The 12,763-nt window shown below is 38.6% G+C and overlaps 1 protein-coding gene across 3 annotated transcripts in view; it reads right to left on the reverse strand.

Annotated features, from left to right (window-relative positions):
* Nucleotides 1-12,763, reverse strand: part of LOC121315930 (1-phosphatidylinositol 4,5-bisphosphate phosphodiesterase beta-1-like) — a 295,784-nt gene that overhangs the window by 51,673 nt on the left and 231,348 nt on the right. For 2 of the 3 annotated variants that reach the window (XM_041250543.1, XM_041250544.1), the window contains exons 25-27: nucleotides 8,628-8,760; nucleotides 8,100-8,153; nucleotides 2,001-2,220 (exon numbers count right to left, since the gene is read on the reverse strand). In XM_041250543.1, the coding sequence (XP_041106477.1) occupies nucleotides 2,001-2,220; nucleotides 8,100-8,153; nucleotides 8,628-8,760 (407 nt within the window). The remainder of the gene's footprint in view (nucleotides 1-2,000; nucleotides 2,221-8,099; nucleotides 8,154-8,627; nucleotides 8,761-12,763) is intronic. The other variant, XM_041250545.1, reaches the window with a different exon arrangement.

The following is a 12,763-nucleotide window of genomic DNA, read 5'->3' on the forward strand; positions in this document are numbered from 1 at the left end:
GCATACAGAGGCTGCTAAAAGATAATTTGCCTACTTTGCTCCTTGGTCTCGGAATGATTTACAATCTAAACTTAAGTTACAGTCCCGAATAACTTTAGTATAATTTAAGAGTAAGCGGCATGATTATCTAGTTGAGAGTTGCGCATGTTTTAAGTAGTTGAGTAGACTTGTTTCTGTTTGTTACTATTTGATTGTTGACTGTTTCAACGATTGTATTATTATGATTTGTATTTTTGTATCTGGGTTTTTTGTAATGTGTTTTATTGTGTTGCTGCTGCCTTTCTTGGCTACATCACACTTGTAAAGGAGATTTTAACCTCAATGTGCTTACCTAGTATAGTAAAAAAAATGTAATGCTAATGTTTTTGTTGTGGTTGTTTATTTGCATATAACTTGTACAAATTCTAAATTAGGCAAAAAGTTATTAGTGACTTGTCTAAAGTTGTACATTTTAATTTAAGAATGTATCAATTTTTCAATACATAATGACATCATTTTTAGTTTCATGATACTTCAGTTGCATGCCAAATATTTAATAATGTTAAGATAATATTAAGAGTTAAAACATTTTACTGTCGACCTGAGAAAACAGCAATGTTTATTGTATAACAAATTTATTTAGTTGTATTCTCAATCATTTAATGAATCATGAATTAATTTTTCAGTGTTTCAGTTTCATTGATTGTTATACCCAGAAGTAGTATGTAGAAAAATTGCACATGTTACATTTGTTGCATGTCTTACTGTGAAATGTGCATACCAATGATAACCATATTCCCCTTAGTGCTCAATAATAAAGAGTGTTCATACGTAATTGATTACTCGGGAGAGGATTTTTTTCTGCTTATCTTCTGTTTAAAACACAGTAGCTATACAATAAGAAATATATAGTTTGTGTTAAATATATAATGCTTTGATGAAATGTTTGTCATAAAAATGTTTTTTTTGGGTTTTTTTGGTATTACCTTTCAAATATACAGCAGATGTGTATAGCCCTTGATTTTTTTTTTTTAATTTAATTTAAAAACACCACAAAGTAAAAGGAGGAACAGAACGGAGAAAAAAAAAAACAAGTGGTATATTTGATGGAGCCATGATCTCGATTATCGTATTTATATATAAGTAATATTTTATATATATATATATATATATATATATTATATATATATATATTATATATATATATATAATATATATTATATATATATATATATATATATATATATATATATAATAAAATGTGATCGATATATATAAATATATATAATAATATATTATGCCCACTCAAACTGAGGAAAAAGAATAAAAGAATGCTGCAACAGAGAAAAGAAAAAAGCGGACTGCTGTCATTTTCTTTTGAAGCTGCAACATAGGCATTGTTTTTTATATAGACAGGAATTAAGTGCATTTATTGATATATTGTTTTCCGTTTGAGTGCTGAGTTTTCTGGAGTTTACTGTATTTCATTCCAAACCGGAACAGAAAAAAAAATCTGGTTCAGATCCCTGAAAATAACAACACACAAACTGCTCAGTTTTTAAATGTGAAACCAAGTCAGCCTAATATGTCAAAAACTAATAATACCTTAACCTCCTATATTATTAGCGCCTCCAAATACTATCTCAATATATTTTTGAGCATAGTGTCTGTATTGACTAGTACATACTGTAAGGTTTTTTGCCTATAAAATAAAACATTTTCACTGTGCCTTGCATGGCCATTATAAAAGGTTTGACCATATTTGTAATAACAGTAAACACTGTTTGCATTAAAAATCAGTTCACAATACACTTGTGTTTTTATTTGGTCTTTGGTCTGTTTTTGATTTGCTATTGAGCAAATCATTCAGTTATAACCGTCTCTTGGTGAAATGGCACATGCCTGTGGAATAAAGTAATAAAGCAATCTAGCAGAAATAGATTAAATGTAAAAGAAAACAGGGCAACTGATTTGTTAGAGAAAACACTTGAAAAAAAGTGATTCACAGCTACTCAACCTACCTTTTCTTACCGTCTCTTTTTGCAGATTTTTGCAGCAGAGCCCTTCTTCGTAAATACTCGCTCTGATACTCATTGTACTTGGCAGTGTGCTCCTTAATCAAATCTGTTGTTTTCTTGTGGTGTTTCTTTACCAGCTCTTTCATTTCTTTGTAGTGTTTTCTCTGCTCTCTTACAAATGCTTTTTGTTGCTTCAACTCTTCAAGAGTCTGTGCTTCTGCCTCTGTAAATACATATGCAGTAGAACCTTTAACTCTTTCTTCAAAAATAAGCACTACATAGCCAGTCTTAGTAAGAAGGAAATTATTGTGTGTGTATGTACATACACACACACGTACGCACACATACACACACACACACACACACACACACGCACACACACACACACAGGGAGGCACTTCAAAAGAAAGTTTTGAAAGAAACATTTGCTATCAAACATCGATTTTCATTTTGAAATATGATCTCAGATACTATATACATTAAATTAAAGAATGTTCTCAGTTCTGAAACCTTGCTCTCCCTCAGTAAATACTCTTGCGAATCCTAGGTCATTTTACTGCAGCATATTACTGGTTTAAAGCATGTCAGTCAATAGGGGAAGTAGCCGGTTGGTTAATGACAGAAAATAAGTTGTTAAAGGGGTAGGTACATACTAACCCTCCCGGTGAAATGACTAAACAAGTGCAACAGTATCTGAAAGTAAGGCTTCTTTAACCCAGTACTGTAACAGAAAACTTGTGGGAGACCAATATATGAATGGAAGTGCACAACAGGTAAAATGTACGGATTTTTTTGTTTGTTACAACTTTATTAAATGCATTTTTGGGAATATATATCACTATTTAAATTGTGCTTTTTTTCATAATTCTCTGTTGCTGTTTCTGCTTAACTCGTTATTTACAAAAAGTGTTGATGCTTTTCAACCATTGGGAGCTGCTTCTCAAATGACCACTAGGGGCAAGAAACTGTATTGTCTGCCCTCTCAAACTGTTGCAATTCCTGATTAATAAATTGAAAATCTCCATACAAAAATTACTGTAAGGTTAATTATGGTTATGGTGATTTCTGAAGTATCCTACTGTTTTTACTTACACGGGTTTTAAACTCTCTTTGCTATTGAACTTTGGAATATTTGCTTTGAAGTATGTTACTGATATGACATTTGATGAGATCACCAAACAAACATTAGTGACAAAGAAAGTCTACAAACATCTCAAAGAAATACTTTATACCCTCTCAGTTTGCCTAACAGTTTATTTATCTCTTTAATAGCCCATGTAGGGGCTGATGTAAGGATAGGCGTAGTGCAAACAATTGTGGCTGCAAAATCGAAATGACCTAGCAGCCAGGCAATTGTTTTGCATTGCGGTCTGTGTAAGCTTTAGAGCAATGCAAATTACTCAACACACAAATAATAAGCTGCAATCTTGATAACAAGGGTCGCAGATAACATACAGTTAGCAGATATGGGCAATACACTGATTTTTAAGAATGAAAAGCCAGGTGAGGAAATGCATCAAAAAAATTGTGAGGCACAAGTTGTTACTTTGGCAGAAACAAACACGGTCAACGGATATCAAATTTCAGCGCTGCCAGTCAGTTTTAATGAAAACCACTACACTTCTTACCACATAATTGACAACTTATCAGGCAGGGAGCTGATGCTGTGGCAATGAGTGGCTATGCTAATTACGAGCTGAACTGTCGCAGGAGAGACTGCGTAAAACCTGACCTTAAAAGCAGGAATACATTCCTTTGTTTTCTGCATCTGTGTCCATTAACAATTTTTGGTTTGGCAGCAATACCTCTAAGTGCCTTGAGATAAAGTTGCAGCAAAAGTTATGACGTGTAGCAGTGGCAGAGGTGCCTGTGGCGTCCGCGGCTCTGGTAGTGGATACCAAGTGTGGAAATTCAGTGGAAGAGGGAGAGGCTTCAGCTATCCAACCTCACAGGTCATTTCTTAGGTTGGAGGAGTCAACACAAACAACACAGCTACTATCCTAATATCCCAAGAAACTTTCTATCAACTTTCTATAGTTTATAGCAGAGACATTCACTTTACCTAGAAACTCCACTTCACATAAATAAAATGGCAATTATTGGGAAGCAAATTAATAGTATGTTGTCCAAGGGTATTATTCAAGTAGCCAAACATAGAGACGGTGATGTAGTATGTAATATCTTTATACGACCCAAAAAGGATGGATCTTACAGACGAATACTGAATTTAAAATAATTTAATGAATTAATACAATATCACCACTTTAAAATGGAAACTGTAATATATGCTACCAAATTAATGAGACCTGTTTGTTATATGGCTTCAGTGGACCTTAAAAGATGCCTATTATTATGTGCCAATGGCATATAAAATACCTTCGTTTTGAATGGGAAGGTTAACTGTACCAGTTTGCTTGAATTCCCAATAGATTGGCATGCACACCCAGACTGTTTACTAAAATGTTAAACCAGTTTTAACTACTAGAAATCAGGGGATTGATATAGTACCTCACATCGATGGCACACATATTCTAGCTGACATAAGAGCATTATGTAGTGAAAATGAAAGGCTACAGTGCAAGCATTACAAAATGTTGGATTTATTGCATACCCTACTAAGTCAGTATTTCATCCAGCAAAACAGATTTCATTTTTGGGATTTATATTAAATTATGATTCCATGAGTGAAAAAGCCTTAGTCTCCAGCAAACACATATAAGTTTATCTGTAAGATTCAATTCATGAGACAACACAACTTGTAGGTTATTTGGTGTCCAGTTTTCCATGTGTAGAATTTGGTCAGCTTTACTACAGAACTCTTGAATGAGGAAAGATTAGAGGTAAGATCAGATGCTTCCAAAACAGGCTGGGGAGTAGAGCTTAATGGAAAAACAAGAGGGGGCAGATGGACTTGAGGACGAACATAAAAGACATATTAATGAATCAGAATTATTAGCTGCTTAATTGTTATTATCATAACCCTGGTTCCCTGAAATTGAAATGTAACCATTTCCGAATGAGGATTTACCACGTAAAGACCCTGTGATGCTGTCGTGCCCCCACCCCCCGAGGGCACAAAAGGACTGCGCTTCCACATCTCAGTGTGATATTTCCTTCAAGCCTGCTGCAATCATGGATGCAGCGAAGTTGAAAGTTAATGGTTACATTTCTATTTCAGGGAACCAGGGTTATGACAATAACCTAATGTTCTCTTTCAAATACAAAATGTAGTCATTACTGAATGGGTAAGTGTAACAAAGCCATCACAAATGCAAGATTGCAGACAACTGGAATGCTACAAGGCTAAACGAAGGCTGCCTTGTGAGTTACCATTCAAAATAATAATAGCTAGGGTGAAAAAATTGAGGGAGAAACTCACCTCTATGTCTGTGTTGTAAAGGTAGACTGGCAAGCCACCCTTAACACTCTAGTTCCAAAACCAGGGTTTTGAGGATCCATGATCCATGTCTGTTGAACCTAGTGAAGGTATGGAGAGTAGCCCACACCGTTGCATTGCATCAGTCCTTGACAGAATAAATCATACAAAGTTGCCATGCCCCTGGTGGAATAGCCAGTGAGTATTTCTGGAGAGGGCAAGTTGGTCAGCTTATAAGCAGTCCTGACCGTGTCTGCTATCCATTTGGACAGCCACTGCTTAGACAGGGCTTGACCATGGGACTTTGCCCCATAGCAGATAAAAAAATTGTTCGGACTGTTAATGTAGAACGCAGGCCCTGAACTTGGCAGAGCATATGGAGCTGTCGGTCTGTCACTCTGGAAAGGAGGTAGATAGAAAGCCTCCAATTCCACAAACTGGTTGACATGATAGTCTTTGGCAAAAAGGCAGGATTGGTACAGAGCATGACCTTTGTCCTGACCTCTGTAAAAACTGAGCAGGCTTTCGCTATTGAGAATGCCTGCATCTCAATCACCTGCTTTGTGGCGGTGATAGCGAGCAAGAAAATCGTTTTGAACAATAAAACTTTCAGCTGAGCTGAATGCAAGGGCTCAATTCCAGACTTTATGAATGCGTTAAGCACTACGTTTAGCCTCCAGACAGGAACAAAGTACAGCGGGAGCAGGGCGAGTGGTGGGAAGGCATATAACAGTTGCCTCAGCCACAGATGTGGCAAGGCATCTACTGCCAGCAGGTCCCCACCTCCTATTATGGAGAACCAGAGGGGACAGTGGGTTGATATGGACAAGCACATGTCTCCCTTGAACTTTTTGCAAAAAAATGTTGCAAGGCCAGATAACTGCCTGCAATTCTAAAACACTTATGTGGAGACCCTGCCAAGGGGGGTTCCACACACTTTGCACACCCCAGCCATTCCACACAGGACCCCAGCCCAGGCTGGGTGAGTCTGTGGTGATGATCTCCCTTCTGGTGACACTGCCCAGTGCTACGCCTAGGCGTAGATAGGCCGGCTGTTTCTACCAACTGAGTGCCTCTAGACAATGGTGGGATATTGTCAATACACGGTTGCTGTTCAACGTGGGCTGAAAAACCCTGCTGTTGAACCAGGCCTGTAGATGGCGCATGCGCTGGAGACCCAATTGAAGAGTCTGGGAAGCTGCTTTCATCAAACCCAGAAGTTCTGGAACGTCACTACCATGAGCACTAGTTCGCCGCTGGTTTACGTACTGGAGGTGGTTGCTTGGGAAACAGCCGAACCAGCTCTAGTTGATTTCTGTGCTGCAGCAAATCGTCCACCGTGGGACTAAATCTATGTCCTGGAGTGATCGGGGCGTCCAACAGCGGTGCTTTTTCAGATGTGCTGTCGGACTCCATGCCCTCAGGATGGGAATGCCAGCTCCTGTTCACCCACCTCCGCAGAGACGGCGATGGACAGTATGTCCTCCTGTGGCCAATCTGCACTTGTGGACCCACAGCTCCATATTTACTGGGTTGTAAACATAAAATACATTGCATGTGGGATATTGTTATATTAAGTCCCACACCATTTTCCACAGCTACTTTCCGATAGAAATATTTTCATTTTTTAATTAAATTTGTTGAGTAATGTGAACAATACTAGTGAACAGTCCTCATCTTCTGTAATTTCTACACCTATACCTACAGTAGAATAAACTTTGTTGAGTAAAATATCATGTCAATGTGTAATGGAGTTTGCTTTAGATTAATGCAGCTGTTTCTATTCGTGTCAACAACGGATTAACATTTAACATTTACTTTCCATGGTTTCATGTGACAAAAATACAATGAACCTTGGTTGTAAATCTTCCTCCCGACCTGTGAGGGTGCTAAACGAGGACAGAGTTTTTTGGACGGGCTGGCTTGACAGTACTTTTCCCAGGTCGGGAAGTCAGTCAGTCTAGAAAAAAGCGAGACTCCATTGCAAGAACTTATCGACCGGGAAGGGAAAAAATGTAGCAGCCGCAGATTGTAAAGGCAGCTGCATTAGTTTACCAAGGGGTCATGTGTGACAGCATGTGGGACGGAGAATTGTAATTTGTTATTTTGCATTGGTTTGTAGTGAGTAAGAACCAGAACGACATTGAAAGTGTACTGTTACAGAATATTCGTGAGTGTTTTGTTTGTTAGTAATTGTCTATGTTTTTAAATCACTAGGCGGCTAACACATTCCGGAGCTGTCGCTAGAGGCCAGCACAAACCCGGGACAGCACTTCACTTGTATCACTGTAAATTATATTGTACCACAATCACTAATTCATGCACTAAATGGACTTGTGTATGTGTTTTGTGTTTAATGTAGGGATACAATAACGGGACTATTATTTTGGGACCAGCCCAGGGATTATAAATGTAAGTAATACACACTGCTGTATTCCTTACCAGCATTATTATTTATTGTTTGTTTTGCCATCAGGCACTGGACATAAAGAAATAAATTAAACAAACATTGGTTACCTGGACTACAATTGTCTGTCTGTTCTTTGATCACCTGCACACTATTACCCACTTTGTCACACTTCAGAAAAATCGTATTTCAATTTAAAATATTTTACGTCCATTCTCCTCAAAGAATTGCTTCCACTCAGCACATTGTCTATAAAATATAACGTGACTCACTGAACATTGGAGGAAGTCTATTATAGATCAACAAGCAATATACTTACCAGATAAGACACTCTGTATGACATCTTCTGTTTTTACTGCAGATTTTACTGAGCCTACAAAAACATTTTAAAAATATATTTATTGGAAACCATCATGGTAAACATAACATTTTATTTTTTTTCCCCTTTCTGAATAAAATACAAAAATATCCATTAAGTCATAAGAGGACCTTGTTGTTGTTGTACATTTTAAGTAAAGGGGCACTTATTGCTTTTGTCGTTTTTTTCTGTGTGTGTGTGTGTATTCAACTCATCAGATATACAGTATCTGATCTCTATATCTGTAAATACTAAAATAGTGTAACTTCCACCACACACAGACTCGTGTTAGCTCATTAATCACTGCCAGTTGATCTTTTAATTGGTAAAAATTATAACAATCCACTGTTCTTGTTGTGGCTGTCCACCAATTGTTGAGTCTTTTTAGATACATGTATGCCACTTATCTTTCACTCTTGTCACTGGCCTCTTGACAGTTTGAATGGAATCCAATGTTGGCAATAGTGTTTACAGTAATTAAATTCATACCGGTGGGTGGCGGGGGGTGGACGATCTGAGAAGGCGGGTTAGGTGCTATACAGGGTGTGTGATGTACACCGTTTTCTGCTGGTGCTGGCTTGGGATCACTATTGGACTCCGAAGGCATATCTCCAGGTTCGATCTAAAATAAGAATAAACAGCAGCAGCAGCAAATTAATTTAAACCTCCTTGAAAACCCACATTGTTTGGAAAACAGCAGCAATTTTTTTGGAAATAAATAGGCAAATACCATTTTCTCCTGTAAATTTGAAATATAGTATTCAAGTAAAAATAAATCTCCAACAGGTGGTTGCTAAAGTAAAATCACATATACTCCTTAATAAACAGGAAGTATGTTTATTCATATTTGAGACTGAATACAAGACCTATATCTATTGTTTAATAAAAATGAAACTGGACATTAGAAAAATAAAACAGGACATTATAACATAAGTAAAGATACTGTGAGTATATTATGTATTCAATGAACACACTGGTAGACTTTCAACTTTTGAACTAAATGTACATAAGATTTCACAAGATACCTCTGTTTAACACTTTTCTAGACCACACAGGTCCTCAAAACACTCCACAAGAAAGATATATGCAACAACCTTTAAAACAAGCCTCTCTGACACTATAGGTTTTGCTTGCTCAGGCATTTACTGTTACTATTATTACAAGAATAAGCATTACACTGTACCTCCCTGCTACTGCATATAGTATAAACATATCTGTGTTATCCAACTCTTCTACACATTTTTCAGCATGTTCTCCCAGCTGCCTTCTTCTCTATTACTTGTGTTTGCAGCCTGTGCACGATGCTTCTGATCATCCTGTAAATTAAAGTATTGCTAACACCAGCTCTGCCAAGGCTCAGCAGCAGCATTGTTTACTGCTGAAAACTCAAAGCCTAAGTAGGCCTAAATGCACAAAGACCAGTTGCCATGGCACCTGTTTGAGTGGTCATTGATTTGTTCTTCTGGCTGCTTCTCTGCTTCATTCTTTGATAGTGTGACAGGGTAGCATCACTGGCAAGGCTGTTACTGTCAGGGAGAGAGACTTAGAAACGAGAAACTGCAGTTCAAGCACTATTGCACACTTTTATTAACACGAGAATAAACAAATACACACTAACAAACAAACAAATAGGCACAGAGGCCAACATAAATAGTTTAAACAAAACACTACCGTACATACGCCCTACATTACAACACAGCACAGCACACATCTCCACCCCGGTGCCTCTCCCTGGAGACAGAGAACTGGCAACAGGCGACCCAGGCGATGTGGACAGGGCGTCAGGAGCAAAGATTGGCAACCGGGCAGGTGCAGCAGCCAGCAGAGGTGCGAACCCCAGCAACCATGGAGCAACGTCTGCGCCACCAGAGGGAGCAAAGCAGCTGACCAGGCGACCAACTGTGCCTGGTAATGCAGCGACTCTGGAGCTAGGCCCAGTGACCAAAGGTCTGGAAATAACTGCTGGGTGTCTGTGAGCCTGGGTCAAGGGCTCTGACCCATTGACATCAGGTCGGGACATAGAGGTACTGTGGTAGAGGTGGTTACCCTCGCCTCCTCCTTCGGCCTGAAGTGGTTCTGGGTCTTCTATACGGGGCGGCGGCAATGCTGGCAGTGGTGCAGGGCACTCAGGTAGTGGCAACACTGGCAGTAACGCCGTATGTGCAGCTGGAGATGTCTTCCCCTTCTTGGCTGCTGGAACAGCTACCCCTCCCTTTCTTTGGTACACGGGCTGGCAGCTTTTTCTCTTCCTTTTGGAGGAGGCAGCAGGTCACAAAGTGTCCAGACTCCCTGCAGGTAAGGCACCAACCCGATACCTCGAGAACTGTGAGGTAGGTGTCCAGTCCTCCATCCCACAGCACTGGGAAGGAGAGGTGGCCATTTCCATGCTTTCTTTACATTTCTATTTTAAACCTGCATTTCTGTCTCTGAGACTGCAGGGGCTCTATCCCGCTAACCACAGCACGTGTAACAGGGTATCATCACTGGCAAGGATGTTACTGTCAGGGACAGAGACTTAGAAACGAGAAGCTGCAGTTTAAGCTCTATTGCACTTTTACTAACACAAGAATAAAAAAAAAACACACTAACAAACAAACAAAAAGGTGCAGTGTCTAACACATTACATCTCCAATGGTTCCACTCACCTACACACCAACTTTCACCAATCTTAGCACCACTGATTTTCCCCTTTTATACACCTGTGGCTGGAGCATCAACAGTGAATTATTCCATTATGGCCCCAGCCACATTCCCACGTGTGTTCAGGCAGGGAGGAGTTTAACCCCTCCCTGCCAACCCAATATTGTCAAGGAAATTAATGGTTTAATTCATTTTAATATAAGCATTTCCCAGATATTTAAATCAGACTCTTGTCTGTGACATGCTGTTGGGCTGTTAACACCAAATCCAGAACATTCTTAACCAGATCTACTTCAAAGCTTGCTGATTAGACCAAGGCACAGGCCACAAACTGTGTTAATTCTTTGAAGTTCACCTTCCAAAATGCTATCTGATTGTCTAGCCTCCTAAGGTGTCATACAACTTGCCAAGCCAAGCTACAGTGCAGTTGTACCATTATTGTGTTAAAAGTTAGTTTAAATGCTTTAAGAATCATTTTTAATAACATAACTTGTAGACATAAGTTTAATAGTTATTTTAAGTAAGTTTCCCAATAAATCTGAAGGGTTTATTGTGTTTTACATGAATATTATAAACTATAATATAATAACTATTTTTGAATATTATCCTTTGATTATACTACGATGTGTTTTACATGCTTGTAATCGTAATTTTATATAGTGAATGAAACTGAAATTGATATGCTTCTCCAATGAATGTAGCTAAAGTTATATTGAATAGGAGGTTTAAATGATAAATGTATAATCTTTTGATAACGAAATAGGCGGATACATTCCATTTCTAACACACCCTTTTTGTGTGACACGCAACTGTCTATCAAATACTGTGAACCAATGGAAGGACCGACAAGAACTTGTTTACAGTACAAGGGAACGCCTATAAATTGTGTTATTTAAATTCAAAACAAGGATTTTCTTTCTCTCTGGGCTCTCTCTGGATGCTCTGGATTCGCTCGCTGGATTCGAGCTTTCTTCAAAACATCTCATCGCTCTCAAGTCATCAAACTCTGAAGTTCTTCAACGAAGACGCAATGATGTAATCTGCAAAGCTATCCCGGAGAAGATAGACTCCCTCCGGAATGATGAAAGCTTTTGCCTACAGACTTCATGGAGATACTGCACTGCTGCACAACTAACTTCCAAAGAGAGGACGACCGTGTTAACAAGACTTTGTTTTAAACATTGCACCAACAGAATAAGTATTAAACTTATACTGTGCCTTTAAACTGAACTGAAGCCATGATATTGATATCGTCACAATACATACTGTGTGTGTCTCAGATCTTACAAACATCATTGTTCCTTTGCCAAGTGTGATCTGGGTGGCTGCAGGGGTGACATCAGACCAGGGAAGTGAAACCAAAACAAGTAATGGCGGGGCAAATCTGAGATGCTACGGCGCTCAGTGCTTTTATTAAATAATAGAAAATAAACAGGTTTACAAAACAAAAGGCACTTTCAATCAAAAAAGGCACGTTGGCCAAACAAACAAACAAACAAACAACAAACAGTAACAAGTAGTATGCAAAACTAGCATATGTAGAAATTCTTATCTTTTTAAATGATCTTTTACCTCCTGTCTTCTCTCTCATTTTCCACTCTCTCAACGTGCAGCCAAAGCTTCAGATCTTTATAGTGGTGACTGAGGGACTAACTGGCTAAAAATTCTCTTATTACCCTGGTCATATCCTCGGTCATATTTTGCACAGGTTAAATAAAGAAGTATGACTGTCAGCTAATTAAATACTCAGCAGCTGATCAGTCACACATTCCCATGAGGTAATTCTAAAACCAAAACAATACAAAACAATAACATAGCAGTCGGCATCTTACTCGTCCTGCCACACATAATAAAATGCAAAATAATAATGGCTTTTCATCATCCTATATAATACATAAATAATACAATAAATCATAAACATAGTGCCGAATATATACACAGGGGCAGGGCTCCCCATCACACGTGATGGGGTGCCCTGCCCCTAT

The sequence above is a fragment of the Polyodon spathula genome, chromosome 5 (genome assembly GCF_017654505.1).
Source record: "Polyodon spathula isolate WHYD16114869_AA chromosome 5, ASM1765450v1, whole genome shotgun sequence".
Classification (NCBI taxonomy): Eukaryota; Metazoa; Chordata; class Actinopteri; order Acipenseriformes; family Polyodontidae; genus Polyodon; species Polyodon spathula.